Source organism: Molothrus ater, chromosome 27, assembly GCF_012460135.2.
Source record: "Molothrus ater isolate BHLD 08-10-18 breed brown headed cowbird chromosome 27, BPBGC_Mater_1.1, whole genome shotgun sequence".
In the NCBI taxonomy this organism is placed as follows: Eukaryota; Metazoa; Chordata; class Aves; order Passeriformes; family Icteridae; genus Molothrus; species Molothrus ater.
In genome coordinates, this window is record NC_050504.2 from 5,887,397 (window position 1) to 5,915,069 (window position 27,673).

The 27,673-nt window shown below is 42.7% G+C and overlaps 1 protein-coding gene, 1 long non-coding RNA gene and 5 other non-coding genes across 10 annotated transcripts; 1 reads left to right on the forward strand and 6 right to left on the reverse strand.

Annotated features, from left to right (window-relative positions):
• Nucleotides 1–344: 344 nt before the first annotated feature.
• Nucleotides 345–7,855, reverse strand: CWC25 (CWC25 spliceosome associated protein homolog). Of its 4 annotated transcripts, none has more exons than XM_054517459.1 (10): nucleotides 7,549–7,597; nucleotides 6,711–6,883; nucleotides 5,668–5,898; nucleotides 5,009–5,078; nucleotides 4,383–4,510; nucleotides 4,107–4,176; nucleotides 3,523–3,680; nucleotides 2,685–2,771; nucleotides 1,452–1,613; nucleotides 345–1,093 (listed from the first exon to the last, which is right to left on the reverse strand). In XM_054517459.1, exons 1-10 carry the CDS (start codon nucleotides 7,564–7,566, stop codon nucleotides 691–693), a joined length of 1,500 nt encoding a protein of 499 aa, XP_054373434.1. In that variant the 5' UTR covers nucleotides 7,567–7,597; the 3' UTR covers nucleotides 345–690. The 4 variants fall into 4 exon arrangements, with proteins under 4 accessions (XP_054373434.1, XP_036255003.1, XP_036255004.1 ...); XM_036399111.2 differs by lacking the exon at nucleotides 7,549–7,597 and adding an exon at nucleotides 7,602–7,855 and having other exon boundaries at nucleotides 838–1,053; XM_036399112.2 differs by having other exon boundaries at nucleotides 838–1,053.
• Nucleotides 7,856–7,884: 29 nt separating this feature from the next.
• Nucleotides 7,885–10,174, forward strand: LOC118696786 (uncharacterized). Its single transcript, XR_004981686.2, has 3 exons — nucleotides 7,885–7,956; nucleotides 8,702–8,825; nucleotides 9,215–10,174. It is a non-coding gene; the product is annotated as an uncharacterized LOC118696786 (long non-coding RNA).
• TRNAC-GCA (transfer RNA cysteine (anticodon GCA)) lies at nucleotides 8,900–8,971 on the reverse strand. The gene has a single exon. It is a non-coding gene; the product is annotated as a tRNA-Cys (tRNA).
• Nucleotides 9,406–9,477, reverse strand: TRNAC-GCA (transfer RNA cysteine (anticodon GCA)). The gene has a single exon. It is a non-coding gene; the product is annotated as a tRNA-Cys (tRNA).
• Nucleotides 10,175–10,367: 193 nt separating the features above from the next.
• TRNAC-GCA (transfer RNA cysteine (anticodon GCA)) lies at nucleotides 10,368–10,439 on the reverse strand. The gene has a single exon. It is a non-coding gene; the product is annotated as a tRNA-Cys (tRNA).
• A 386-nt stretch (nucleotides 10,440–10,825) lies between these two features.
• On the reverse strand, nucleotides 10,826–10,897 carry TRNAC-GCA (transfer RNA cysteine (anticodon GCA)). The gene has a single exon. It is a non-coding gene; the product is annotated as a tRNA-Cys (tRNA).
• Nucleotides 10,898–11,302: 405 nt separating this feature from the next.
• TRNAC-GCA (transfer RNA cysteine (anticodon GCA)) lies at nucleotides 11,303–11,374 on the reverse strand. Its single transcript has one exon. It is a non-coding gene; the product is annotated as a tRNA-Cys (tRNA).
• Nucleotides 11,375–27,673: the final 16,299 nt, after the last annotated feature.

The following is a 27,673-nucleotide window of genomic DNA, read 5'->3' on the forward strand; positions in this document are numbered from 1 at the left end:
CTATTCCCTCCTCCTGCTCCCGGAGATGGTCTCGCCCAGTCGGCGTGACGCGCCGGTCAGGGCTACGCCCCTCTGGGAACGGACCAATCAGCAGCGAGGCGGCTGGAATTATGAATGGACTGTTACACACGTCACGCGCCTGCGTTTAAAGGGCCAGCGGCCGCTTGGGGACCCCGCCGGGACCTTCGGGGAGACAACGGGGACACCCCCGGCCCCGGGGTGCGGCCTGCGGGCTGGACACACCCGGGAAGGCGCTGCTGCGGCCTCCCGAACTCTCACCGACCCTTCCCTCCCACAGCCGATCCAGCCCTGCCCCTCCCATCCCCCCCAGACCACAAAGGACATTTAACAAACGACAGTGAAGTTTCTTAATTAAAAAGGTAAAATAAATCTACACTGCTGTACATATAGACATTACTTACATTACAAAATCCCAGAGAAATGTTTGCTGTGTCAGCTACGCTCTGCTCATTCCCTTTTTCCCCCTCAGAAACTGCTTATTTTGGTCAGAGATCAATGAAATAAATCTGTGAGCCACCAAATGCCAGCCACAGACACCCCACTGTGAGGTGTGGGTGCAAAGGGTGACAGTGTGGAACAGGGTTGGTGTAGTTCTGTCAAATTCCATGGGATTACCTCACATGTGCATCGGTTCTGTTCTGGATTTTAAGGATTAACAAAAGTAGATCTTCAGCTCTGGCACAGGAGGAAGCAGAGCTTGGTAATAATGTACAAAAATGACACCAGTCCGGATGGGGAGAGGAGGAGAAGCTCTAGCAATGGGTTAGAAATGGAACACAAAGGCCCCAAATGCAGAGGGCTCCAAGGGCTCTCAGCTCCGGGATCCTCTGAGGGAGCTGGAATTGTTCCTGGAGAGCTCTCACCTCTGGGAACAAACATCCACTGAGCTCCTGCCCAGGGTAGGGCCAGGACAGGCTTCACCTCTGCATAAAGTTCTTTTCCAGGGCAGCAGGAGTCCTCTGCAGGGAGTGGATGTTGCGCTTGACCCGATCCTCCAGGCTGGAGGTGGAGGCACTCTCCAGCTTCAAACGGCTGCAGGGAACAGGAGCAGAGACAGAAATCACAACCCTGTCTGAAGGAGAGCAGACAATTTCTACATTATTCTTAATACTTTATAAATATAATAATAAATATATTAAAATTAATATAATATAATATAGAATTTATAAAATTATTTCTGAATTATTATCTGCATATAAAAAACTCCCAGAGTGGCAGAACATCAGCAATGCCCAGCTTGGGTCTGACTCCCAGTCAGCAAGAGCCATTTTTTGGCTCTCTTGCAAGAGCACTTTTTGGGCTGAGGGGAAAATTCGGGAACAGCAGCTCTGTCAGCCACAGGGGAGATATGCAATCCCATGATCTGAACACCGAGGGCCATCCCTCAGAAGCTGAATTCCCCTTGGATGAGGAGGGGGTAAAAGACTCACTGGAAGAATTTCCCATCCCTGGAGTCGAGTTTCTCCAGCTCCTTCTCCAGCTCCTCCTCCTTGCGGTGCTTCCTGAGGTTGTTGGCTCTCTCCTCTTCCCTCCACTTGGCATTTTCCATCATTTCCTGACGTTTTCGCTCCAGCTCCTCGGGAGAGATCTTTCTGTTTGGAGAAAGAGAGACACATTCCATGAAAGAGAGACACACTTCATAAAACCATTTTCACAACGACCAGAGTTTGGCGGAGACAGAATTCTGCCAAGCTATAAATTGAAGAAAGGCATCTGCAGGAGTGAGATTAATTAAAAAAGGAAAATCAGGGATTGTTTAGTTAGACTCAGAGGGAACAGAACCATCACATAGAGAATTTCCACCACCCTTGAATATCCTAATGAGAACAGGATTTATTTTGATGCAAATATCAAAATAAAAGTAATTGACAGTAGCCACAAGAGAGGTCAAAGGTTATAGGACATAATCTATACAGGAAAACACTTCTGGAGACATTTTTCTGTGAACCAGCAGCACGCCAGGCCCCTCATCTTCCTCACTTTGGGATAGTGGAATTGTTCAGGTTGGAAAAGGCTCAGATCAACCAAAGCTGGTTCACATTCCCCAGATGAGGAGGATTTAACACAGGTTTGTCTTTGGCAGCCAAGCTTGTGAGGACGTTTTTAAAATTTCCCTCCTTTTTAAAATATTCCACCTCCCCACATCCCAGCAGGAGGCTCTTTTCTCCCTCTTGAATTTAATCTCCCTCTTTAATTTAATTTTAATCCCTCTTGGATTTAATTGATCTCCTAATTGGTTTTAATTCCAAGATGATGCTCTCAGGATCCTTTTTTCGCCTGATGGAACAGAACCTCCTAATTCCAGAATTCACAGAAACACTGGTTGGAAGAGACCTTCGAGATCATTGAGTCCAACCCACGGCCAACACCTCAGTAAACCCTGGCACATCCAGGCTTTGTTAAACACACCCAGGGATGGTGACTCCACCAATTAACCAATTCCCATTCCTGCCCTGCTAGAGAAGCAGCACCACGAGCATTGCTGTGGGAAGGTGCCACCCACCAGCCAGCAGCACCAGGTGAGCCATGAGGCCCCTGTGTGTGATTTTCTGGGCATTTCACCTGTCCCACTCCAGCCACCAGAGGAAAATCTGGTGCCCAGGTGCCTCCCAGGGGTCTGTCCCCCAGCACAGGGACAGGGGACAGGACAGGGTGCCACTGACCTGGTGTAGCCCGGGGGGTGCTGGCGCCGGAAGCTCTTTTTGGGGGAAGGGCTCCTGGCTCTGCCCTTCTCCTCACGGCTGCTGTGCCTGCAACCCCAGAATCACCCGCATTAACACCAAAATCCACATTTGATTAGATCTTAATCACATTTATAAACATTTATAAACATTCCTGGGGGTTTTAACACATCCTGCGGCTGAGGTGGCTCCCACAGCTGCAGGGCTGTTACCTGGCCACTCCAGGAACAATCCTAAACTGACAGACTCTGACTCCCAAGAGAGCACTGCATTTGACCTGAGGCTGTGAAGGCTTCTAAAACTGATAGATATCACTGGCATTATGGGTGTGGAGTTGGTTAGAAGTGTGTAACATCACAGGGTGAAAAATTAAGAGTCTGGGGTTTTAGAATATATTAATAAATATGAATCAAGATGGTTGTTTTAGGGCAGAAGCAGGTTGTTCTTCACCTTCTTCTTTCTTCCTTCTTTATGGGTTTGGGTGGTATTTTGTAATTGGACAGAAAAGTCCACACTGCGGGCTTCGAGTGACCAGTTATTGGGTTAGAAGTGAAAATAATCTAGGTCTAATTTCTTAATTGGATATTTTGGCCTTAAAAGACCTTGTAACAAGAGATAGTTGGCCATTTTGTGCCTGGTTAATGAGAGACTGCAGAACTCCCTGCTGTGAGACTGTAACACTGATAATAAACAATAAACCCCTGAGTCTGAACGTGAACCATTGTCTCAAGTGCCTTCAATCCCGACTCCGACAGAGACAGAAAAAGGAAGCAGAGACCCCACAGGATTGCAGGGAGCTCCCGTGCTTTCACCCACTCACTGTTTGCTGCGCCTGGAGGGGGACGCTGAGCTCCTCTGGGGGTTCCTCCTGCTGGAATGTCTCTGGGGAGAGCAGGACGGGCTCCGGGAGCGCTCCCGGGGGGCCCTGTCCTGGCCCAGGGAGCCCCGGGAGCGCAGCCCCGCCTCGGGGTCCCTCACCTGGAATCCAGAGGGAACACAGGGGTGGGAGCAGCCCCCACACAGGGCACAGGGGGTGAAGCTTGGGGCTGGCACAGCTGAGGGAGGGAATTCCTCCCCGGGGAGGGATTCCCAGACGAGCTGTGGCTGCTCCTGGATGCCTGGAAGTGGCCCGGGACAGGCTGGAGCAGCCTGGGACAGTGGGAACCCATGGGACAGGATGGGTTTTGATGTCCCTTCCCACCCATTCCATGGATAATGAGGAGCATCTGAACAACCTTATCCTGAACTCCTTATCCCAAATTCCAAGCAAAGTCTGGCTGAGCTGGAATAATTTGAATTTCAAGGCTTAGATGGCCCCAAATTGAATTTAAAATTTATTCATTCCTGTTCCAGCTGCTGCAGCTATTCTCAAAACTCCTGGTTCTCCCCCCTCCCAGGGTGTACCTGTAAGCCATATCCCGGGATTTTGGAAGGAGCAGCCTTCCAGACGGAATTATCCACCCTCTTCTGAGACCTAGAAAGAAAATAAAGCCCTTTTGAAGCAAGCAAATGGCAAGAATAAATCAATTTTTACCACACGTTAATGATGCAAAACCAATGAAACAACAATTTAATGAAACACTTAATTAAAAGCATTAATTAGAAAGAAAAATCTGAGAGCAGGTGACAAACAAGCAGGAATGGAGACAGTTTTAGGAAAAAAAAAAAAGTAAAACTCACTTAATTCTGGGCCTCTCCTCCTCAGAGCTGGAGCTGGAGCTGCTGGAGCTGCGCCGCCGGTGCTTCTTGTGCTTTTTCTTCTTCTCCTTCTTCCTCTTCCTCTCCTTTTTATCCAAACTGTTCTGCAGCTGCAAAACCAAAAACTCCCTCAGGACCACACGGAAAACACCAGAATTCCACGTGGAAAAGCACAAAACCTGAAGCCAAACAAATCTCTAAAAATTATTTTTTAATTTAAAGACATTTGCATGATTTTTCTATTTAAAGGTGTAAAAATGTCTTTGCAGTGTTCACAAGAGAAATACCTTTATGAAAATGTAGAGATACAAAAATTTACGGCCATTTATAAATTTCAAGCCAGAAAATCTCATTTAATGACATTTATAAATGGGAATTTTTGATTATAAGAAAAGGGGAAACTCATCTTTATAGCCATTTATAAATTGCAATGTACGGATACATAAATCTAAATGTATGGATATGTAAATTTAAATTTATAAGCATATAAATCTTGTTTAACGAGATTTTCTCTCAGAATTGAGCAGTGTAAGGAGCAAACAGAGCTCGGCTCCTTGTCTTGGACAATAAAAATTCTGATTTTTGCACCTCCCCTGCCTCACACCTACCAAGGCTTTGATTTTCTTCATTTTCACCGGATTGTTTAAAACTTCTCTTTTCTTTTCCTCCTCCCTCTTCCTAAAGCAGGAAAAAGAAAATCAGTTTTTTCAATCACATTTGCACAAAAAGGATCCAGCAAGTGCAAGCTCTAAAAACAGAGAAAGCAGGAACAAAGAGAAATGCTGTGTATTTAGCAAAATTGAAGAGGAGTTCCCCCTTTTCTTATAATCAATCACACTGCTTTTGATATAGGAACATTTCTAATCAATTCAACTGCTACTGATATGGGAAAATACATATATTTATAGGATATATAAGATATATATATATTGGGATATTTATAGGATATATATATTATGGAATATATATTTATAGGATAATATACTTATAATCAATTGAACTGCTTTTGATATAGGATAATATATCTATTTATAGGATATATAGGACATACATATATTAGAACATTTATAGCATATATATATACACTAAAGGATATAGATATACAAGAGATGATATTTCTAATCAATTAAACTGTTTTTGATACAGGATAGTATATATATTTATAGGACATATATATATATACAGGATAATATAATACTTATAATCAATTTAAGTGCTTTTGATACAGGCTAATTTGTAGTTTTTGAGTGCCCTTGTCTCTGCACACCTGATCATGAAGAGCGGGTCCTCACGGATCTTAGTGGCCATGTCCAGCACGGAGCTGGCCCCGGCCCTGGCGAAGATGGAGCCGGGCAGCAGCCCCGTGTCCCCAGCGCTGTCCTTGTCCCCAACCTTGTCCAGGATGAACTTGTCCACGGGGCGCCCCAGCAGGTACTCGTCCCTGTTCACCATCCCCCCGGGGCCCTGGTACATCCACTCCAGCTTCTCCTCACGCTTCCTGTGCCAAAAAACCCTTTAGTCCTCCTGCTGCCTCCAGGGCTTGGCTGGAAGGTGAGCAGGGATGGTTTGGGGTTGGACTGTGGGACATGGCCCCAAGGATGGGATCAGAGGGATGGGATTGTTCAGCCTGGGAAAGTTTTGGGGTTGTTCAGTGCCTGACTGGGGCTCCAGGAGAACTGGAGAAGGATTTGGGACCAGGGGAATGGATTTGAATAATGGATTTGAATTGACAGAGGGCAGGGTGGGATGACATTTTGGGAAGGAATTCCTCCCTGGCAAGGAGGGGAGGGGATGGAACAGAAACCCCAGAGCAGCTGTGGCTGCCCCTGGATTCCTGGCAGTGCCCAAGGCCAGGTTGGACACTGGGGCTTGGAGCACTGAACACTGGGAGATGTCCCTGCCATGGCAGGGGAGGCACTGGAGGAGCTTTGTTGTCCCTTCCACCCCAACCTCTCCGTTGTCCTCGTGCTCTCCCCATGCTGTCCCTGTACTGTCCCCATGCAGTCCCTATGCTGTCCCCTGGCTCACTGCACGGTGCCCGTGTCCCTCCCTGTGCTGTCACACACAGTGCCCGTGTCCCTGTGCCAATGTCCCCGTGTCCCTGTTCACTGCACAGTGCCCGTGTCGCCGTGCCCTCACCACATGGTGGCCATGTCCCCGTGTCCCTGTGCTGTGACACATGGTGCCCATGTCCCTGTGCCTGTGTCCCCATGCTCTCACCACACAGTGCCTCTGTCCCCATGCCCTCACCGCACGGTGCCCCTGTCCCTGCGCCCTCACCGCACGGTGCCCCTGTCCCTGTGCCCTCACCGCACGGTGCCCATGTCCTCGGCGTAGCGCTGCATCTCCTCCCGCGCCCGCTCCTCCTGTAGCTCCCGCTGCAGCTCCTCGATCTTCCTCCTCTCGGCCTCATGCTTCTGCTCCGCCTTCCACACCTTCTCCACATTGCGCAGCGTCTGCGGGTGCCAGCTCTTCTTCAGGTTCTGCGGAGAGGGGATTGGCACCGGGATTGGTACCAGGACCAGCACTGAGGGACCAGGGAAGCCCAGCAATGCCGGCAGCTGGGCCCGGAGAATGGACCCGCGGCTCCCACTGGCCCCGGGAGCGGCCTCAGTCCCGGGGCAGCCGCACATCCTGGCCCTGCAGCCCCTCCTTAGCCCCCCTCCGAACCACCCACTCTGACCCCTGCCACAGCCCCGGCCCCTTCATCACTCACTGACCCCTCTCAGTCTCCCCCCCTCAGAAGCCCCACGCTCCCCTCCAAACCCCTCTCCCCTCCCCAGCTCCTCTCAGCCCTCCCAGGCCCTCTCCCTCCCGTCACCGCCCCAACCCCCTTCAGGCTCGCCCGCCCGCTCTCACCCCCCCCTCCCCACTTCAGTTCCCCTCAGGCCACCCGAACCCTCTGAGCCTCCCCGGCCCCCCTCAGACTCCTCAGTGCCCTCTCACCGCCCACCCCCTGTCAGCCCCTCGACCCCCTTCACGCTCCCCCGGCCCCTCTGAACCCCCCCGGTTCCCTCATTCCCCCTCACCTCCCCCGGCCCCTCTCAGCCCCCTCGTCTCCCCTCATTTTTCCCTTCTGCCACCCCGGGTTCCGTCCGATCATCCCCGGTTCCCTGATTGCCCTCAGCCCTCCCCCGGTTCCCCTCACCAGGTCTCCCCCCCCCATCGCGCCCGCCGGCCGAACGCGTCCCCCGCCGCTACCGGGACAGGAAATGCGTCACCGCCGCGCGCCGCCGCTCGGGTTTCTGCGCCTCTTCCTCCACTGTGCGTCACGGGTGGAGGAGGAGGAAGAGAAAAGCGGCGGAGATGCCCCTCGGTGCCGAGCCTGGGGGGTGTTTTCGTTCCGTTCATGGAATCCCGAATGGTTTGGGTGGGAAGGGACCCCAAAGCTCTCCATTTCCACCCCTGCCATAGTTAGGGACGGTAGACCTGCCACTGTCCCAGGTTGCCCCGTCCACCTGGCCTTGGACGCTGCCAGGGAATTCAGACAAGATCCGAGCCTGTTTCAAATGAGGCTGGTTACAGCAATACCAAAGAAACGCCTGGAAATGATGAAGTGAGTAATTTCAAAAGCACTCAAAGCCACGGGACGAGACTGTCCGGCTCTGCCCGTCACAGCGACGCGCGGAGCGGGTGGGCAGTGCCTCTGGCTCGGATCTTCAGGGCCGACGCGTTCCGGCCCCGAGTCCAATGACGCACAGCGCGCCCCGGGGCAGAGCCCGGCCTGTGCCGTAAACTCCGGTGGTGCCCGGCTGGGTCAGAACCTGGCATCTCCCAGTCCGTGGTCGGGCGGAAGGAAGGATTTCCTGTGCCGGGGCGAGTCAGAGCTGGCGATTTCCCGTGACAGAGCTGGCGAACCTTTCTAGATAGAGCAAATAATCCCCCAGGATACCGGCAGTAATCTCTCGGGATAACAGCTGTGATCTCCCAGTTTGGAGCTTGTGGTCTTCTGCGACAGAATCGCCATTTACCCTTCTGGTGCCAGGCGGGGTTCGAACCGCTAATCCCCAGGTTACTGGCCCAGAGCGCTGTTCCTGCGCCATCCTCCCGGCGCTCCCCCCGCCACGCCCCCATCCCCGCGGCCGGGGCGTGGCTCAGGGGCAGCGCCGCCGCCTGTGGGGCTGTGGGTGAGAGGTTCGAGCCCCGAGGCTGCCTAGACGGTGAGCTGCGGCATCGTAGCCACCCAACCGGCCTGGCCTAGAGTTCAGAGCCTGGAGGAAACAGCTCAGCGCGGCTGTAACTGCTAGGAACGCGTTACGCGCATCATTCGCTGTGTAAATTAAGGGTAATTACTCCTACAGGAAAAACGGGAGCTGCAGCTGTTGAGTTTGTGTGTTTCCTGCAGAACTCAGGAGAACAGAGTGGAAAAAATGGAAGTTCAGATTTGGCAAAACCTCGCCAAGTGATTTCCAGCACTTCAGAAGGGTAAGAAAAGCTGTCGGTGGTATGTGAATGAGGAATTTGTGGAGGAAAAAAGGGTTAAAAAGCAACAAAAGAGGAGGGGGCACCTGGAGTTGAACCAGGGACCTCTTGATCTGCAGTCAAATGCTCTACCACTGAGCTATACCCCCTGGCAGAGCAGCTGTGCCTGGGAGACTGAAAAACATTTCTTGGGAAAGAAAAATCTTTTGTTGCCCAGGAATTGGATTTCTTTCCTTGACAGCTCCAGGGAGTGCCTGGTAAAGCTACATGGAGTTAAATGTGATAAATGATAGTAAAAATGAAATTTTACTTACAATTTAATAAATAATTAAGAAATAAAATAAAATAATTTAATAAATAAGATAAAAGAGAAATTCTGTTGGTGATTACAGAGGATTAAGGACAGAGAAGAGCACACACAGACAGTGAGTGGTTAGAGCAGAACCCCACAACTTTCCCAGCTGAGCCTCTGTTCCTTGGATGCTGGAGCTCAGGACCAACACCCCACACGCTCAGAGCTCTCCATGGATTTTTCCTGTGGCAAATTTTTGGCAAAAGGCAGGTGGAAGGAAGAAAAAAGAAGAGGGGGCACCTGGAGTTGAACCAGGGACCTCTTGATCTGCAGTCAAATGCTCTACCACTGAGCTATACCCCCTGTTCCTTTCCTAGCCATATAAAACATTTCAAGGATGTTTTTTCCCACATCCCTGAGTTTCCTGTGCCTGAGGATTTGGTTCTTGCTGCAGAACCTGTGGGGCAGCAGCAGCCATGGAGTCACTGCACTCCAGCATGGGTCCTTGGTCCAGTTCCTCCCTAGCTCTTTCCCTTCACTTCCTGGGAAAAAAAATATAAGAAATAATGAAAATTATAAGTGCAAAAATTATAAGAAGTGGAAAAAAGTGGAAAAATTAAAAGAAAAACGCCTCATAAAATCAGGTCTGCTCTGTTATGTTGTAATTTCTTCTAAAGAAAGCCTGCACCTTGCAGGTTCCCATGTCAAAGCAATCCTCTGTGAGCAGTTGGTTACCATAACAATCTATTCCTGGATGAAAAAAAACCCTACACCTGCATAAACTGTTTTTACACTGTTAGAAAAAAGAAAATTATGTCTCACAAACAACTTTTCCTGCCTGTACCCACTGGGGGTTTAAGTGACCAATCAATACAGAATAATAATTTGATACTAACCAATAATTGGCAAGAGAGCTGCTGACCAATTAGAGTCACACATGAGGTCTGTAAAACTGTATAAAAACAGTATTAAATGTATAAAATTGTATAAAAATGTACAAAATTTATAAAAACATAACTTTATTAGTTACATGAATAAAGAATGGGCATTTTCCATCATGAAGAAAGTGGAGTCCTGAGTGGTTTATTTCCAGTTCCAGTCTGTCCCCTGAGTGCTCTGAACCTTGGAGTCCCTGACATTTTCCCCCAGCTTTCATCTCTGCCTGCAGCAGGGAAAAGAATGAGCAGGAGAAGATGCTGAGCTGCCATTCCAGTGACCACACTGCCAAAATCCCCAGGGAAAAGCAGCAATAGAGGGGGCACCTGGAGTTGAACCAGGGACCTCTTGATCTGCAGTCAAATGCTCTACCACTGAGCTATACCCCCTGAGACACTCTCTGCACCTGGGAGACTGAAAACATTTCTTGGGAAAGAAAAAATCTTTTGCTGTCCAGGAATCCTTGACACCCCCCTTTGCACTTTAGTGTACTTATCAAAGGCTGTGCAAGGGGTTTAATGTAATAAATGGTGGTAAAAATGAGACATTCAGGCCAATCTGATGCCTGCAGTGAATTTCAAACACAGAAAAGCTCACACAGGCAGGGAGTGGTCCTCACACAGGGCACAACATCCCTGCACATCCCCCAACACTCTGGCATTGCATTCTGGAGCTCGGAACCAATTCCGAGTGCACAGAGCCAGCTCACAGCTCCTGCTAGAGCTCTCCATGTGTTTTCTGGCAAAGATTTGGGCAAAAGGCAGGTGGAAAGAGGAGGGGGCACCTGGAGTTGAACCAGGGACCTCTTGATCTGCAGTCAAATGCTCTACCACTGAGCTATACCCCCTGGCAGAGCAGCTGTGCCTGGGAGACTGAAAAACATTTCTTGGGAAAGAAAAATCTTTTGTTGCCCAGGAATTGGATTTCTTTCCTTGACACCCCCCTGTGCACCTTAATGTACCTACCAAAGGCTGTACATGGAGTTAAATGTGATAAATGGTGTTAAAAATGAGAAATTTTGGTAGATCTGATGTCTACAGAGAATTAAGGACAGGCAAAGCTCACACAGACAGTGAGTGGTCACTCAGACAAAGAACAACCCCTGCACTTTCCCAACACTCAGGGCCTCCTTCCTTACACGCTGGAGCTCAAAATCAACTTGGAGTGCACAGCACAAGCTCAGAGCTCTCCATGGATTTTTCCTGTGGCAAATTTTTGGCAAAAGGCAGGTGGAAGGAAGAAAAAAAAGAAGAGGGGGCACCTGGAGTTGAACCAGGGACCTCTTGATCTGCAGTCAAATGCTCTACCACTGAGCTATACCCCCTGCTGTGGGATTTCCCCAGGGAGATTGAAGAACATTTCCTGGGAAAGAGAGAAAGTTTTTCCTTCTGTGGGTTGGATCCCTGTCCTTGACAGCTCCTGTGCAGCCCAACGTCCCTGGTGACAGTACAGGGAGTTAAATGGGATAAAAGTTGGCAAGTGTGTTTCCTTTCATTCCATTTCCCATTCCTGATCCAGTCCAGGATTTCCCCCATTCCATGTCCTGGCTGGATCCAGTTCAGGTTTCCTCCCATTTTGTATACTGGCTATTATCCAGTCCGGGTTTTCCTCCCAACTATATCCCACCCCAATCCAATCCAGGTTTTCACCCATTCCATCTATCGGCTGTAATCCAGTCCAGGTTTTCTCCAAAAATCCATTTTCCAGCCATGATCCAGTGCAGGTTTTCCAGCTCTCTGCCCTGATCCAGTCTGGGTTTTCTTCCATTCCTATCACATCCAAATCCTGTCCAGATGTTCCTCTCTTCCATTTCCTGACCCCGATCCAGTCTGGGTTTTGGGATTTTGCTCCATTCCATATCCTGCCTCTAATCCAGTCCCGGTTATTCTCCATTCTGGATTCCAGCCCAGATCCAGTAGAGTATTTTTAGGGTTTTGGGGGGAATTTTTAGGTTTTTCTAGGATCTTATCAGGGCATTTTAAGGATTTTTGGGGTACTTTTAGAGCTCCTTTAAGACTATTCAGGGTATTTTTAGGAACTTTTTAAAGGTTCTTTTGGGATTTTTCAGGATATTCATTTTTTTTTAATAGTTCGGGTATTTTTAGTGTATTTTAAGGGTATTCTGAGGCTATTTTTAGGGTCAGGATGAGTTACAGGTAGGTGTTGAACAGTTTTTTAGGTTTCTTTTAGGTTTTTTCAGATTTTTCAGATTTTTAGATTTTAAAGGATTTTTTTTTTTTTTTTTTTTTTTTTTCCCAGGAGTTTTTTAGGAATTCTCTGGGAATGTTTAGGATTCCTTTAGGGCTTTTTCAGAAACGTGGTGTATTTATGATCACTTCTCTCACCAGACCTGGTTGCAATCAGCACTGGATCCCAAAACTGAAGGAGAACCCTTGTGTGGACAATTCCTCCTTCAAGGCTCAGCTCCAGTACCATGCTCAAGACCTGGCATGCACATGCATTTGGCAGGGAGTAGCAAATCAAGTGAAAGAACATTTCAGGTTTTTTTTTCAGCTGATTATTTAGGAATTTACTTGGAATAAGCTTCCTCCCCAAGAAGGATTTCAATTCTACACATGCACAAAGAGGAGAAAACATTAATGCAGCATTGAGACAGCTCCTTGCTGAGAGCAGTGGTTTTAAGGTTAAGGCCCTTGTATATCTGGGAGGATGAAACCTCTGTGTTCAACCCTCTGGGATCATCACTTGGGCTTCCTGTGCTTCTCAAGCTCTCAAAGTAAAATTGGCCCACCAAACTCATCTTTGTCTCAATCCTAATCCCTGCACCATCCTCCAGGTGTATTTCCTCACAATGAAATTGGAGTAGAAAATGCTTTAGGAAATGCTTTGCAGCCCCTTCTTCCCCAAAGGCCCAATCTGCTTTAATTTTTAGGAATGCTCTTCAAGCGCAAGGTTTGGATGCAGCCAGTGAGACTCACATTTCAGAAGGACCATCAATGGTCTGATAAAGACACAGCACTTTCAAGCAGGCTGCTGGGACTGAGGAGGATATTTGAAACCTGTTGACATGCAGTTCTAGCAGAAGTGCAAAATATAATGCAATGTAGTAGAACTGGAAAATGAAATGCTGTTAGACAAGGCTGTTCCCCAAAATGGCTCTGCCTGGATCCACCTGCCCTGCAGCACAGCCTTCTCCCTTTCTCCTCACTGCCCTATGCTCAGCACCAACCCAAACCTGGGCTATTTCAATTCATGTCAGACACAGAGCAGCTGATGGGCAGCAAATGCAGCCTTCCCAAAGTGGCTGCCCATGACCTGGCCCGCAAGGCAGAGCTCAGGGAGGAGGTGGCAGCTTCCTCAGTGGCTTTTCATGTCCTCTCTCTGCCATGCAGACACTGGCATGCATGGCACGGCTCTGTTTTGGCAGCCGGTCCCTTGGCAGGGTTGTGTGAGCACAGGGTGAGCACAGGATGAACTCTCTCCTTGCTGTGACACCTGGGCTGGCAGGGCTGACACAGTGACCTCGGCCAGCCGATGCTGCCTGTGCCATCACCTGGCACTGACGTGTTTGATGAAAATAATTTCGCTGGGATTTTTCTCCTGAGAAGCCTCAGAACAGAAATGGAACCAATAACGATCTGCTGGCTGTGGAGTGTGGGCTGGAGATGGTTTAGCAACAGGGGCATCTTGGGTTGGTCTCCTGTGCATTGTTTCTACTTGATGACCAATCATGGTCCAGCTGTGTCAGGGCTGTGAGCAGTCCCAGGTTTTTATTATTCATTCCTTTCCAGCTTTCTGACGTCTCCTTGCCCTTTTAGTATAGTTCTAATATCTAATTTTCTTTTAATATAATAGAGATCATAAAATAATATCTAATTTTCTTTTAATATAATAGAGATCATAAAAAAATATTTCAGCCTTCTGAAAGGTGGAGTCAAGATTCTCATCTCTTCCCTCGTCCTGGGGACACTCAAACCCCACCAGAATCACTGGCTTGAGCGGGTCTGGGCAGCACCAAATTAAATTAAATAAAAAGCTTTAAAAATAGAAAAATTAAAAACAAAAATTAAATTTAAAAAAATTTAAAAAAAACTTTAAAAATAGAAAAATGAAAAACAAAAATTAAATTAAAAAAATTTTAAAAAGCTTTAAAAATAGAAAAATTAAAAATAAAAATCAAATAAAAATATAATTAAAAAATAAAATAAAAAGCTTTGAAAATAGAAAAATTAAAAATGTAAATGAAATTTAAAAAATTAAAAAATAAAACAAAAAGCTTTAAAAATAGAAAAATTAAAAATATAAATTAAAGAAAAAATAAAATTAAAAAATAAAAAAAGCTTTGAAAATAGAAAAATTAAAAATAAAAAGTAAAATTTAAAAAAATTTTAAAAAAGCTTTAAAAATAGAAAAATTAAAATAAAAATAAAATTAAAAAGAAAATTAAAAAGAAAAGAAAAAGCTTGAAAAATAGAAAAATTAAAAACAAAAATCAAATAAAAAATAAAATTAAAAAAATAAAATGAAAGGCTTTACAAATAGAAAAATTGAAAAAATAAATAAAATTAAAAAATAAAAGAAAAAGCTTTAAAAAAAAATTAAAAATATAAATAAAATTAAAAAGAAAATTAAAAAAAAAAGAAAAAGCTTTAAAGATAGAAAAATTAAAAATATAAATAAAATTAAAAAGAAAATGAAAAAATAAAAGAAAAAGCTTTAAAAATAGAAAAATTAAAAAAATAAATCAATTAAAAAATAAAATTAAAAAAATAAGCTTTAAAAATATAAAAATTAAAAATAAAAATCAAATAAAAATAAAATTAAAAAAAAGCTTTAAAAATAGAAAAATTCAAAATATAAATTTAAAAAAAATTTAAAAATAAAATAAAAAACTTTAAAAATAGAAAAATAAAAATAAAAATCAAATAAATAATAAAATAATAAAATAAAAAGCTTTGAAAATAGAAAAATTAAAAATATAAATGAAATTAAAAATAAAATTAAAAAAATAAACTGAAAAGCTTTAAAAATAGAAAAATTAAAAATAAAAATAAAATTAAAAAATAAAATAAAAAAAGCTTTAAAAATAGAAATATTTAAAAAATAAATAAAATTTAAAAATAAAATTAAAAAATTAAAAACTTTAAAATTGAAAAATTAAAAATAAAAACAAAATAAAAAATAAAATTAAAAACTAAAAAGCTTTAAAAATAGAAAATTTCAAAATATAAATTAAATTAAAAAAAAAAGAAAAAGCTTTAAAAATAGAAAAATTAAAAATAAAAATCAAATAAAAATAAAATTAAAAAAATAATATAAAATCTTTAAAAATAGAAAAATTAAAAATATAAATTAAATTAAAAAAAATTAAAAGCTTAAAAAAAAATTTAAAAATAGAAAAATCAAAAATAGAAAGAAAATAAAAATTAAAAAAAATTAAAAGCTTTAAAAATAGAAAAATTAAAAATATAAATAAAATTAAAAAATAAAATTTAAAAAATAAAATTAATTAAAAATAAATGAAAAACAAAATAAAAACTGAAAATGATGTAAAGTACCATAAAAAATGCACAAAAGGTAGTGCCGTAAAGCGCGACTGTCGTAAAACTGCCGTAAAGCGCGACTGTCGTAAAAGGTGCCGTAAAGCGAGACTGTCGCAAAACTGCCGTAAAGCGCGACTGTCGTAAAAGGTGCCGTAAAGCGCGACTGTCGTTAAACTGCCGTAAAGCGCGACTGTCGCAAAACTGCCGTAAAGCGCGACTGTCGTAAAAGGTGTCGTAAAGCGCGACTGTCGCAAAAGGTGCCGTAAAGCGCGACTGTCGTAAAAGGTGCCGTAAAGCGCGACTGTCGCAAAAGGTGCCGTAAAGCGCGACTGTCGCAAAAAGTGCCGTAAAGCGCGACTGTCGTAAAAGGTGCCGTAAAGCGCGACTGTCGTAAAAGGTGCCGTAAAGCGCGACTGTCGCAAAAGGTGCCGTAAAGCGCGACTGTCGCAAAACTGCCGTAAAGCGCGACTGTCGTAAAAGGTGCCGTAAAGCGCGACTGTCGCAAAACTGCCGTAAAGCGCGACTGTCGTAAAAGGTGCCGTAAAGCGCGACTGTCGCAAAACTGCCGTAAAGCGCGAATGTCGTAAAACTGCCGTAAAGCGCGACTGTCGTAAAAGGTGCCGTAAAGCGCGACTGTCGCAAAACTGCCGTAAAGCGCGACTGTCGTAAAACTGCCGTAAAGCGCGACTGTCGTAAAACTGCCGTAAAGCGCGACTGTCGTAAAAGGTGCCGTAAAGCGCGACTGTCGTAAAAGGTGCCGTAAAGCGCGACTGTCGCAAAAGGTGCCGTAAAGCGCGACTGTCGCAAAACTGCCGTAAAGCGCGACTGTCGTAAAAGGTGCCGTAAAGCGCGACTGTCGCAAAACTGCCGTAAAGCGCGACTGTCGTAAAAGGTGCCGTAAAGCGCGACTGTCGCAAAAGGTGCCGTAAAGCGCGACTGTCGTAAAACTGCCGTAAAGCGCGACTGTCGTAAAAGGTGCCGTAAAGCGCGACTGTCGCAAAACTGCCGTAAAGCGCGACTGTCGTAAAACTGCCGTAAAGCGCGACTGTCGTAAAACTGCCGTAAAGCGCGACTGTCGTAAAAGGTGCCGTAAAGCGCGACTGTCGTAAAACTGCCGTAAAGCGCGACTGTCGCAAAACTGCCGTAAAGCGCGACTGTCGCAAAAGGTGCCGTAAAGCGCGACTGTCGCAAAACTGCCGTAAAGCGCGACTGTCGTAAAAGGTGCCGTAAAGCGCGACTGTCGCAAAAGGTGCCGTAAAGCGCGACTGTCGTAAAAGGTGCCGTAAAGCGCGACTGTCGCAAAAGGTGCCGTAAAGCGCGACTGTCGCAAAACTGCCGTAAAGCGCGACTGTCGCAAAAGGTGCCGTAAAGCGCGACTGTCGTAAAAGGTGCCGTAAAGCGCGACTGTCGCAAAAGGTGCCGTAAAGCGCGACTGTCGCAAAAAGTGCCGTAAAGCGCGACTGTCGTAAAAGGTGTCGTAAAGCGCGACTGTCGTAAAAGGTGCCGTAAAGCGCGACTGTCGTAAAAGGTGCCGTAAAGCGCGACTGTCGCAAAACTGCCGTAAAGCGCGACTGTCGCAAAAGGTGCCGTAAAGCGCGACTGTCGTAAAACTGCCGTAAAGCGCGACTGTCGTAAAAGGTGCCGTAAAGCGCGACTGTCGCAAAACTGCCGTAAAGCGCGACTGTCGCAAAAGGTGCCGTAAAGCGCGACTGTCGTAAAACTGCCGTAAAGCGCGACTGTCGTAAAAGGTGCCGTAAAGCGCGACTGTCGCAAAACTGCCGTAAAGCGCGACTGTCGCAAAAGGTGCCGTAAAGCGCGACTGTCGTAAAACTGCCGTAAAGCGCGACTGTCGTAAAAGGTGCCGTAAAGCGCGACTGTCGCAAAACTGCCGTAAAGCGCGACTGTCGTAAAAGGTGCCGTAAAGCGCGACTGTCGCAAAACTGCCGTAAAGCGCGACTGTCGTAAAAGGTGCCGTAAAGCGCGACTGTCGTAAAAGGTGCCGTAAAGCGCGACTGTCGCAAAAGGTGCCGTAAAGCGCGACTGTCGTAAAACTGCCGTAAAGCGCGACTGTCGTAAAAGGTGCCGTAAAGCGCGACTGTCGCAAAACTGCCGTAAAGCGCGACTGTCGTAAAAGGTGCCGTAAAGCGCGACTGTCGCAAAACTGCCGTAAAGCGCGACTGTCGCAAAACTGCCGTAAAGCGCGACTGTCGTAAAAGGTGCCGTAAAGCGCGACTGTCGCAAAACTGCCGTAAAGCGCGACTGTCGTAAAAGGTGCCGTAAAGCGCGACTGTCGCAAAACTGCCGTAAAGCGCGACTGTCGTAAAAGGTGCCGTAAAGCGCGACTGTCGTAAAAGGTGCCGTAAAGCGCGACTGTCGCAAAACTGCCGTAAAGCGCGACTGTCGTAAAAGGTGCCGTAAAGCGCGACTGTCGCAAAACTGCCGTAAAGCGCGACTGTCGCAAAAGGTGCCGTAAAGCGCGACTGTCGTAAAAGGTGCCGTAAAGCGCGACTGTCGCAAAACTGCCGTAAAGCGCGACTGTCGTAAAAGGTGCAGTACTTTACAGTACTTTACTGCACTTGACGGATTTTATTTTGTTTTTTATTAATTTTTAATTAATTTAATTTTTTTAATTTAATTTTTATTTAATTTTTATTTTTAATGTTTCTATTTTTAAAAGTTTTTATTTTATTTTTATCTTTTATTTTAAATTTTAATTTTTCTATTTTTAAAGCTTTTTTCCTTATTGTTTTAATTTTATTTTTTATTAAATTTTTAGTTTTAATTTTTCTATTTTTAAAGCATTTATTTCATATTTTAAATTTTCTTTTTTATTTAATTTTTAGTTTTAATTTTTCTATTTTTAAAGATTTTATTTTATTTTTTTATTTTTACTTTTTCTCAATTTTTAGTTTTGATTTTTTAATTTTTAAAGCATTTATTTTTTATTTTTTATTTTTTAATTAATTTTTATTTTTGATTTATCTAGTATTAAAGCTTTTTATTTTATTTTTTATTTTATTTTTAATTTAATTTTTAGTTTTCATTTTTCTATTTATAAACCATTTATTTTATTTTTTTCATTTTATTTTTTATTTCATTTTTATTTTTGCTTTACCTATTTTTAAAGCATTTATTTTATTTTTTATTTTTAATTTAATTGTTATTTTTGATTTTTCTATTTTTAAAGCTTTTTATTTTATTTTTTAATTTTATTTTTTATTTTATTTTTATTTTTTTATTTTTAAAGCATTTATTTTATTTTTTTTATTTTTCTTTCATTTTTAGTTTAATTTTTTTTATTTTTAAACTATTTATTTTATTTTTTCATTTTATTTTTTATTAGATTTTTATTTTTTGCTTTTTCTATTTTTAAAGCATTTATTTTATTTTTTAATTTTATTTTTTATTTAATTTTTAGTTTTGATTTTTTTATTTTTAAAGCATGTATTTTTTATTTTTTATTTAATTTTTAGTTTTGATCTTTCTATTTTTAAAGCTTTTTTTATTTTTTATCTAATTTTAGTTTTAATTTTTTTATTTTTAAAGTATTTATTTTATTTTTTAATTTTATTTTTTATTTAATTTTAGTTTTGATTTTTTTTATTTTTAAAGCATTTATTTTATTTTTTATTTTTTATTTAATTTTTATTTTCGATTTTTCTATTTTTAAGGCTTTTTCATTTTTTTAATTTTATTTTTATCTTTAATTTTTAGTTTTCATTTTTCTATTTATTTTTTAATTTTATTTTTTATTCAATTTTTAGTTTTGATTATTTATTTTAAAGCATTTATTTTTTTCATTTAATTTTATTTTTGATTTTTCTATTTTTAAAGCTTTTTTGTTATTTTTTTAATTTTATTTTTATTTAATTTTTTGTTTTAACTTTTCTATTTTTAAAGCATTTATTTTATTTTTTAAATTTTATTTTTATCTTTAATTTTTAGTTTTCATTTTTCTATTTATTTTTCTTAATTTTATTTTTTATTTAATTTTTAGTTTTGATTATTTATTTTAAAGCATTTATTTTATTTTTTATTTTTTATTTAATTTTTATTTTTGATTTTTCTCTTTTTAAAGATTTTTTGTTATTTTTTTTAATTTTATTTTTATTTAATTTTTTGTTTTAATTTTTCTATTTTTAAAGCATTTATTTTATTTTTTAAATTTTATTTTTATCTTTAATTTTTAGTTTTCATTTTTCTATTTATTTTTTTAAATTTTATTTTTTATTTAATTTTTAGTTTTGATTATTTATTTTAAAGCATTTATGTTATTTTTTGTTTTTATTTAATTTTTATTTTTGATTTTTCTATTTTTAAAGCTTTTTTGTTATTTTTTTTAATTTTATTTTTATTTAATTTTTTGTTTTAATTTTTCTATTTTTAAAGCATTTATTTTATTTTATTTTTTTGTTTTTATTTAATTTTTATTTTTGATTTTTCTATTTTTAAAGCTTTTTATTTTATTTTTAAATTTTTTTATTTAAGTTTTAGCTTTAATTTTTTCTATTTTTATTTAATTTTTTATTGAATTTTTTGTTTTGATTTTTCTCTTTTTAAAGCATTTATTTTATTTTTTTAATATTATTTTTATTTAATTTTTATTTTTGATTTTTCTATTTTTAAAGCTTTTTTTGTTATTCATTTTATTTTTTATTTAATTTTTAGTTTTAATTTTTTATTTTTTAAATTTTATTTTTTATTTAATTTTTAGTTTTGATTTTTTTCTTTTTAAAGCATTTATTTTTTTAAATTTAATTTTTATTTTATTTTTCTATTTTTAAAGCTTTTTTTTGTTATTTTTAATTTTTTTTATTTTTTAGTTTTGATATTTCTTTTTAAAGCATTTCTATTATTTTTTAATTTTATTTTTTATTTCATTTTTAGTTTTAATTTTCCTATTTTTAAAGCATTTATTTTATTTTCTTTTATTTTTCATTTTTATTTTTAATTTTTATGTTTTTAAAGCTTTTTATTTTTTAATTTTATTTTTTATTTAATTTTTATTTTTGATTTTTCCATTTTTAAAGCTTTTTTTTTTTATTTTTTTATTTATAGAGCGTTTTATTTTATTTTATTTGGTGCTGTCCAGACCAACTCAAGCTGGTGATTGGGGTGGTGTTTGAGGGTCTTGCAGTTACCCCGATTAATAGGTAGAGATGATGTTTGGAGGCCACAGTGTTACAGGTAGGGGTTAAACTGTTTTTTAGGGTCTTTCAGGTGATTTTTCAGGGATTTTTCAGGATATTTTTAGGGTTTTTTTTGCAGGAGTTTTTTAGGAATTCTCTGGAAATGTTTAGGATACCTTTAGGGCTTTTTCAGGGCTTTTTCAATAATTTTTTAGGGTGTTTTAATGACTGTCTTACCGGGGCGCCCCAGCCACCCAAGGCACCCCGTGCCGGCGCCGCGGTGCTCCAGCCCAGCCTCCCGTCAGCGCCGCCCGTGGTCACTTCCCCTCTCCTGCCGCCCCCGCTGCATGGCGGGCCGAGCCGCGCCTTCCCCACCGCACCCTCCCGCTTCAGAGCTGCTGGATGGCGTGGCTCCGCCGCCTCCTGCAACCACAGACGTCCCGGCATTCCCTTCCACGGCCGTGGCCCCGTTCCCGTTCCCACAGCTCCGCCACCTCCCGCACGCCCCGGCCCGCCCGGCGCCACGATGACTGCCCGCGCCACCCTAGTGACGGAACCCACGCATGCGCAGTTGCTACAACCCCCGCACCAGCGATATCACTCCGCACCGACCCATCGAACCACAGCACTGCTTCCGGGATCAGCCGCACGCATGCGCAGTTCTATCTCCACGGCCCCGCCGCCCCCCCCACTGCGTTTGCCGCAGCTTTGATACAGCCCGGTCCCGGTTCCGAGCCGCTGTGTGCCGCTGTCCAGCCACAGCCGGGATCCCTGTGCCCTGTCATGCCACTTCTGCCACCACTGCGTCTATACACGGCACCACAGCAGGCGAAAACTGCAGCGCCTTGCATGTATCCTTCCGCGTCTCTCCCTCTGCCGGGCACCGAGAGATCCCTCTGCAGCGCGTAACCCTGAGCAACCGATACCTGGTGTGCCTCTGCGTTTTCGCCTTTCACACTCCTAGCACCCAGTGGGACTACTTTGTGTCACGATTCGTCTGCACAGCCACATCCATGCACACAAACCGTGCGACGAGGAGGAGGAGGTTGGAATATGACAGCTGCTTTAATAAATACAAGACAGACAGAGAATTATTTTGCTCCTGCAAATGCCAGCCCTTTGATCCCAACACAAAAGAATTTCAAAAAAGAACTGTTCCCAAATAGCTCCAGAGTCCCCTCAGTGTTTGGGACAGATTTCTCGACCCACAAATAGACAGTAAACCCTGAAAATTTGCCAGCATTAATGCCAAAATTAGAAAACTCACAAAAATCTTTTGATAATTTTCACCTAACAGACTGGTGTGAAAAACATCAATCACTTGCTTTTAAAATTTTTGAAAGTTTAATAGTAATAAAATGGTTATAAAAATAGTCATACAATTAGAGTAATAATAATTTGGACAATTTGAATTAGGACAATATGAGACAACAAAAACAAAGAGTTACGGACGTCCGGGTACCTTTTTCTGGGCAGCACGAGCCTGAAAAAGGACCCCGTTAACAAAGGATTAACCCTTAAAAGCAATAGCCTGTTGCATAGTCATACACTTCATACATGGTGCATAAATTCCATTCAAACACAGGATTCTGTCTGGTCATCATCCACTTCTTCCTTCTAATCCTAACAGCGCCTTGGAGGCAGGAAGAAGTTTGTTTCTTCTGATAAGAGGGCAATATATATAAATTCTTTTTCTCTGAAAGATCCAGGTGTCCTGTGGCCGCTATCTTGCTGCAAGTCCTTTCTTTAAAAAAAGTATCTTACATAGCATCGTTTCTATTTTAACAGTTTTTATAACCTAAAACTGTATTTAACACACTACTTAAGAGAATTAATACAGCATTCCTTTCTAACACAACACATATAATATTCATTTTAATATTTCAAAAAAGCCAATATAAAATACCTGCATTTGTCACAATCCCCACTCTTATTCTTTGTAAATCCTTTGGCTTGAGCAATATTTCTTATCTACTTGCATCTTCTGGACTATGCGGGCAAAATAAAACAGGGGATTACACAAGGAAGAAATATAAAAATAGTTGCAACACATAAAATGAAAGATCTTAATTTCTTCTAATACATTACCCTACCAGCTAGGTTTTAACATTGTTTTCTAATTTTTGGACCAGTACCTCGGTTATTATATGCATATATATTTTTTTCTTCTTTGATTTCTTTTGCTTTTTCTAGAATGACTTTTCTGTGCTCATCAATTTTCAACAATTTGATATATTAAACTTTCCACAAACACCCCCTTCTTTGGCCAATAAATAGTGTAAAGCCAACCTATTCTGATACACTACAGTTTTTGTTTGGCTTAGCTGACTTTATATTAACTCCAATGCCTGGGCAGCTCCATTTGCTATCATTTCTATAACTGCTTGGAGTCTTGTAATACGACTCAATAGATAATTTGGAGTCAATACAGAGTTAAGTTGCTGTGCTGGTTTTACCTTTTCGTTTATTATTTGTTTTTTGACCAAATCTCGAACCGTCAAGATTAAATGTAAAACAAATCCCTCTCTCTCCTTTTGGACATTCAATTCCAAATCTATTACCACTTTTTCCTAAGTTTCTTGTAATCCAATAATTTACTCCATTTTGCCTACAGGTTCTTAATTTGGATGGGTTATAACAGTGGCTGTTGACATAGGTGTGTGTAATTAAAGAGGAACTTTGGTTTCTTTCCACGTGATGCTTTCTGCAGCATTTGTGACACAATCTTGCTGGTATCCCGAAAGGGAAAAGAGAACAAATGAATGCCAGAAACAGGAATAACAGAGGTCCAGTATGCCTTATACTCCCACCTCCCAGGCCTGTGAGGTTGCAACCCACAGCAGGTGTATTTGATCTTCTCGGTGGCAAAAAACAGAGGCCAATCTGGTCGTGCCCTCTATTTCCTTGTCACTTTCTCTTAAATAATTTCCAGGCAAATTGGTTTGGACACCCTTTAACTGTGGACTCTTACCGTTCTTCAGGTATCTCTCATTCACCAGGCACTAGTAATTCCCATCCACAAAACTAAGTTATTACTTTAACACTTTTTGCAATAAGAGCATAAATGTTGTGAGCTACAATACTAATTATTCTCACAATTCAAGCATTTACTTATAACCCAGCTAGCATGTCCAGTCTTGGAATGAATCAAATAAAGTTTACTGATGGAAATGGTAATTCCCCTTCTCCCCTGTACAATTCTCAGGCTAAGGTCAGAACACAAAAACAGTCTTGATCCTTCTATCTGGAGTATTCCTCCCCTAAGGAGATGTTTTATTCAGGCATGACCAGAATAAAACCAGGCAGTGTTTGAAATCAGTGGTACAAGCGTTGTCTTAATTCTTAATTCTGTGTTGTTCTTTGTACATTTCTTGGATCATTTGCCTTTTTTGAAACTATTACCACTCAGTCCCCTTTGAGAAAACGCCAAGGGAAGAGCCCTTTTGCTAAGGGGCAGCATCTGAGCAGGCCAGGCAGCATGTGGGGTTCCAGGAGAGGGCTTTCAACTTTCCCCTTTTACTGTGCCAGTCCCTCCCCAGAGCCCCCAGACCCTCCACAGCACTCCCAGAAAGGAGAGGGGTTATTAGGAGAAAAAGAGTTTAGAAAAAAGGGAAAAAGCTTCCTTTTCCTTTATTTTTTGTATTCAAACTGGGAGGGACTCTGCTTCCCCTGCAATTTTAGTGGTCTCAGTTGAAAGAATCCCTGCCTTTTCTATGCTGTTAGGGGTGTTAATTGACAGGGAGTCCTCATTTTCGATTATTCCCCAGTTTAAATAGAAGGGGAAAATCTTGACAATGTTTCTTATGGGTTTGAATTAAGGGTAGCCGCCCCCTTTTTGTTGTCCTGAGGCCTAAATTGAGGGAGAAGCCCAGCTATCCCTCCATAAGAATTTGAACTGAGGGAAAAATCCCTCTTTTTTCATCCCTGGAGAGATTTAAAGAGAGAAGAAAACCCTTCTTTTCCCAATAATTAAGGAGAGTAAATTAAAGGGCAGAAGCTATTTATTTGCTATTGTATTATTTTCAGTAGAGGTAACTGCCCCATTTCCTCTTTTTAAGGGGTTCACTGGAAGGAAGCTCTGCTTTTTTCAGCATTTTAAGGGTTTAAAAATACATTTCAGGGCCCTTCTTTCTGTGCCATAGGACCAAGTATCTCAGAGCAGGGTGAGCCTGGCATGCACTTAACCCTTACACTGCCTGGGAAGCTTTTATTTTTCTTATTTTTACTTATAATGTAGATAGGCCTAATTAGAGGTCCCAAGGAGACTTAGACGATTCATATCATAAGCATTCTTCTCCACCGGGCTCAGTCACACATGAAGTACTACTTAATAGCCACTAAGGAATAATTATGTAAGGTCACAGCAAATTAGCCAATTTATCTAGTTATGCTGCCTAAACAGAAAGTTATATTTCTTACCAGTTTTCTGCCCTTTTACTCCGAGTAGTTGTTGCAAAAAACAAAGCGCTGTTATTTTTCAGAAGAGTTTTCTTCTATAACAAGCCCTTTGCTCCCCTTGAATTTGAGTCAGAGGAGCCAAACAGCTGTAGCTTCTCTGAGGGCTTTTATGCCCAGTGGGATCAGCCCCCTCCCTTTTCCTGGGTGCCATGGGAACGAGAGGCGGGCACCATCAGGGGTATATTAACCCCAGCTTTTGCTGAGGGGGTTCATTCCCTCTCTGGGATGTCCTAGGATAAGAGCTCCCTTCTCATTTCAGGTAAGAGGCTCTTTCAGCTTATCTCAGCTTGTTTTCAGTAGGTGTTTCCGGGCATCTAAAGCAACAGAGGCTTTGAAGATACTGTGAAGAAAACAGCATAGAATACAGGGAGTATTTAAGTTCACAATTTTGGGTTTTGTGTTTAGGGGTGGTAAAGTGCATTTGTAATTTCCTGTTTTGTTCTTATTTTGTTTTGTATTTTTTTTAGGAGGAGCGCAGCTTCCAGAGGCTCCAGGTTGTGTCAACTACAATGCTTTTTTCAGCAGATTCATCATGTCACAAGAGGAATCTGGGAATCTGCCCAGTGTCCAAGATGATGTTTGAGATTAAGGCTTCAGGTGAGTTGAGGATTGTGACAAGGAGAGGGAGGGTGAGCGGGTATCCGGTTAGGAGTTATTGTTGGGGGGGTGGTTTTGAAGGCAGCAGGGTGAGAAAGGGGGTTTATTTGAGGGCCCCCCCACCCCAGGCCTTTTAGAAACCGAGCAGAGGCATTCACACGTCTTGCAGCACACAAGGTCATCCCCTGCACTCACAGGAATGCCATTTAACTTTGCCTTTCTCTTACCCAGGTGCTACTCATAATAACGGCCGCAGCCTTGGAATCAGGATGAAGCTGGAGCCTGAAGGAGCCAGGCACACTCAGGAGAGGGCAAGTAGCTGACTCGCTGGGATTTGGCCCACGTAACTCTGTACTCATACTTTGGTTTTGGTTTTCTTTATTGTAGCTGACCGAGAGGCTAACAGGCCATCACGGGGCCCTCCGAGGCAGACTCATTTCAGGTGCCATGTGGATCCTCATCACCGATCATCCAAAAGATAAGTCAGGGCCACGGCCTGGAGATGGGACAATGGGAGAGCAGCGGGTTGGGAGTTCCTGGGACAGATTTAAAAATTAGCAGTGGGAAAAGCAATCTCCTCCAAGGGGCCTCTTAGGACAGCTAAAGGGAGAGGCTCTAATTTTGACGGCAGCTTTCAGGCGGTCAGCGCAGAGCAGTTCCGGCCCACATCGTGTTGTCCAGTGTACCGTGTTACCTAGCGTGTCTTTGGGGTCCCTTTTGCCTTTTCCCCTCGAGACCCTCACCACAAGCATAACGTGTCGTGTTTGTCGTCCCCCTGTTTGTCACGTTCTGTGTCACGGGTGTCCGCACATATTTGTGCTGGAGCCGCTCTGCCCTGCCGCATAGCCTGCTGCAACAGGACAAATCCCAGGGAGTTGCAGTTTGTGGGGTGTTGCCAGACTCTAGATGATATTCCTAGATAGACAGAAGATGTTTGGAGCTGTGAAGTTATCCTGCAGCCCTTTGACTTTTGTCCTCGCTTTCTTTCAGATACAGAAGGATAAAATCCAGGGCAAAATCCATCCACCCATCCCGAGTGAGGAGGTTCCCCCGGGCAGGTCAGTCACCGTTTGTCTCTGCAGGGAAGAGTGTAAAGTGTGACTCTGTTACAGCTCTGTTCTTTATCTTTTTAGGAAGTAAAGCTGGATATCGGCAGTCAAGATGAGGTGGGCAAGGTGAGCATTGAGTAGGGTACAGAAGCAGTTGTTAATGCTCCAGTCTCGCTTTCCAGTGCAACTCTAAGTATCCGTTCCTGTTTCTGCACTTTAGGCAATCCACTCGGAGTACGCCGAGCCCCAGTCACCAACCGGCCGACACGCCGGGCGCGCCGCTCTCCCGAGCCCTGCGGAAGAATCACGGGACTCGGCGATGGAGCTGAGCATTCTTAGGAGCATGGTGAGTAGCAGACTTGTGGGGTTTTGGCCGATGGGCTGCCAAGATCGGGCACTGATGTTTGGTTTTCTTTAATACAGCTGTCTGAGAGACACCAGCCCGGTGCCAGCAGGAACTTCCCGGCTGACGAGGTGGCCTTTCTTCGCACCCGAGACCGGCATCCCCAGCTGTGCGAGAGATAAGTAGAGGGCTACAACCCACAGAGGGGATGAAAGCAGGGGGCTGGTTTGGGAATTACTGGGAGGGGTTTTTGAGTCCCCTTTGGAGATGGGGGGGTGTCCATGAAGCAGCCCCTTAGGCCCCATAAAAGCAAAGCCTAGCTTTGGATCACAGTGCTGAGGTGCGCAGGGCAGAGCAGTCCCAGCGTGTATCGTGTCACTTGTCTTTTGTGTATTATGTGTGTTTGGATATGTCATGTCCTTTACCTTAGGCCTTGGAGGGGCCTGTCAGAAACCCTGGCATCATTGTTAGCATCTGCGATCTCTGCATTCCTCGGCCTGGCACCCAGGCCATGGAACTTTGGACTCAGGAGCTCAGACAGGC

Bases quoted from the DNA above. Each gene is read 5' to 3' on its own strand.
- CWC25 (XM_054517459.1), bottom strand. The intron at 4,177-4,382 runs GTGAGTTTTACT...TTTTCTTTCTAG, and splicing joins GAGGAGAGGCCCAGAATTAA to GTCTCAGAAGAGGGTGGATA. The intron at 1,094-1,451 runs GTGAGTCTTTTA...GCTCTCCTTCAG, and splicing joins AGGGATGGGAAATTCTTCCA to ACAGGGTTGTGATTTCTGTC.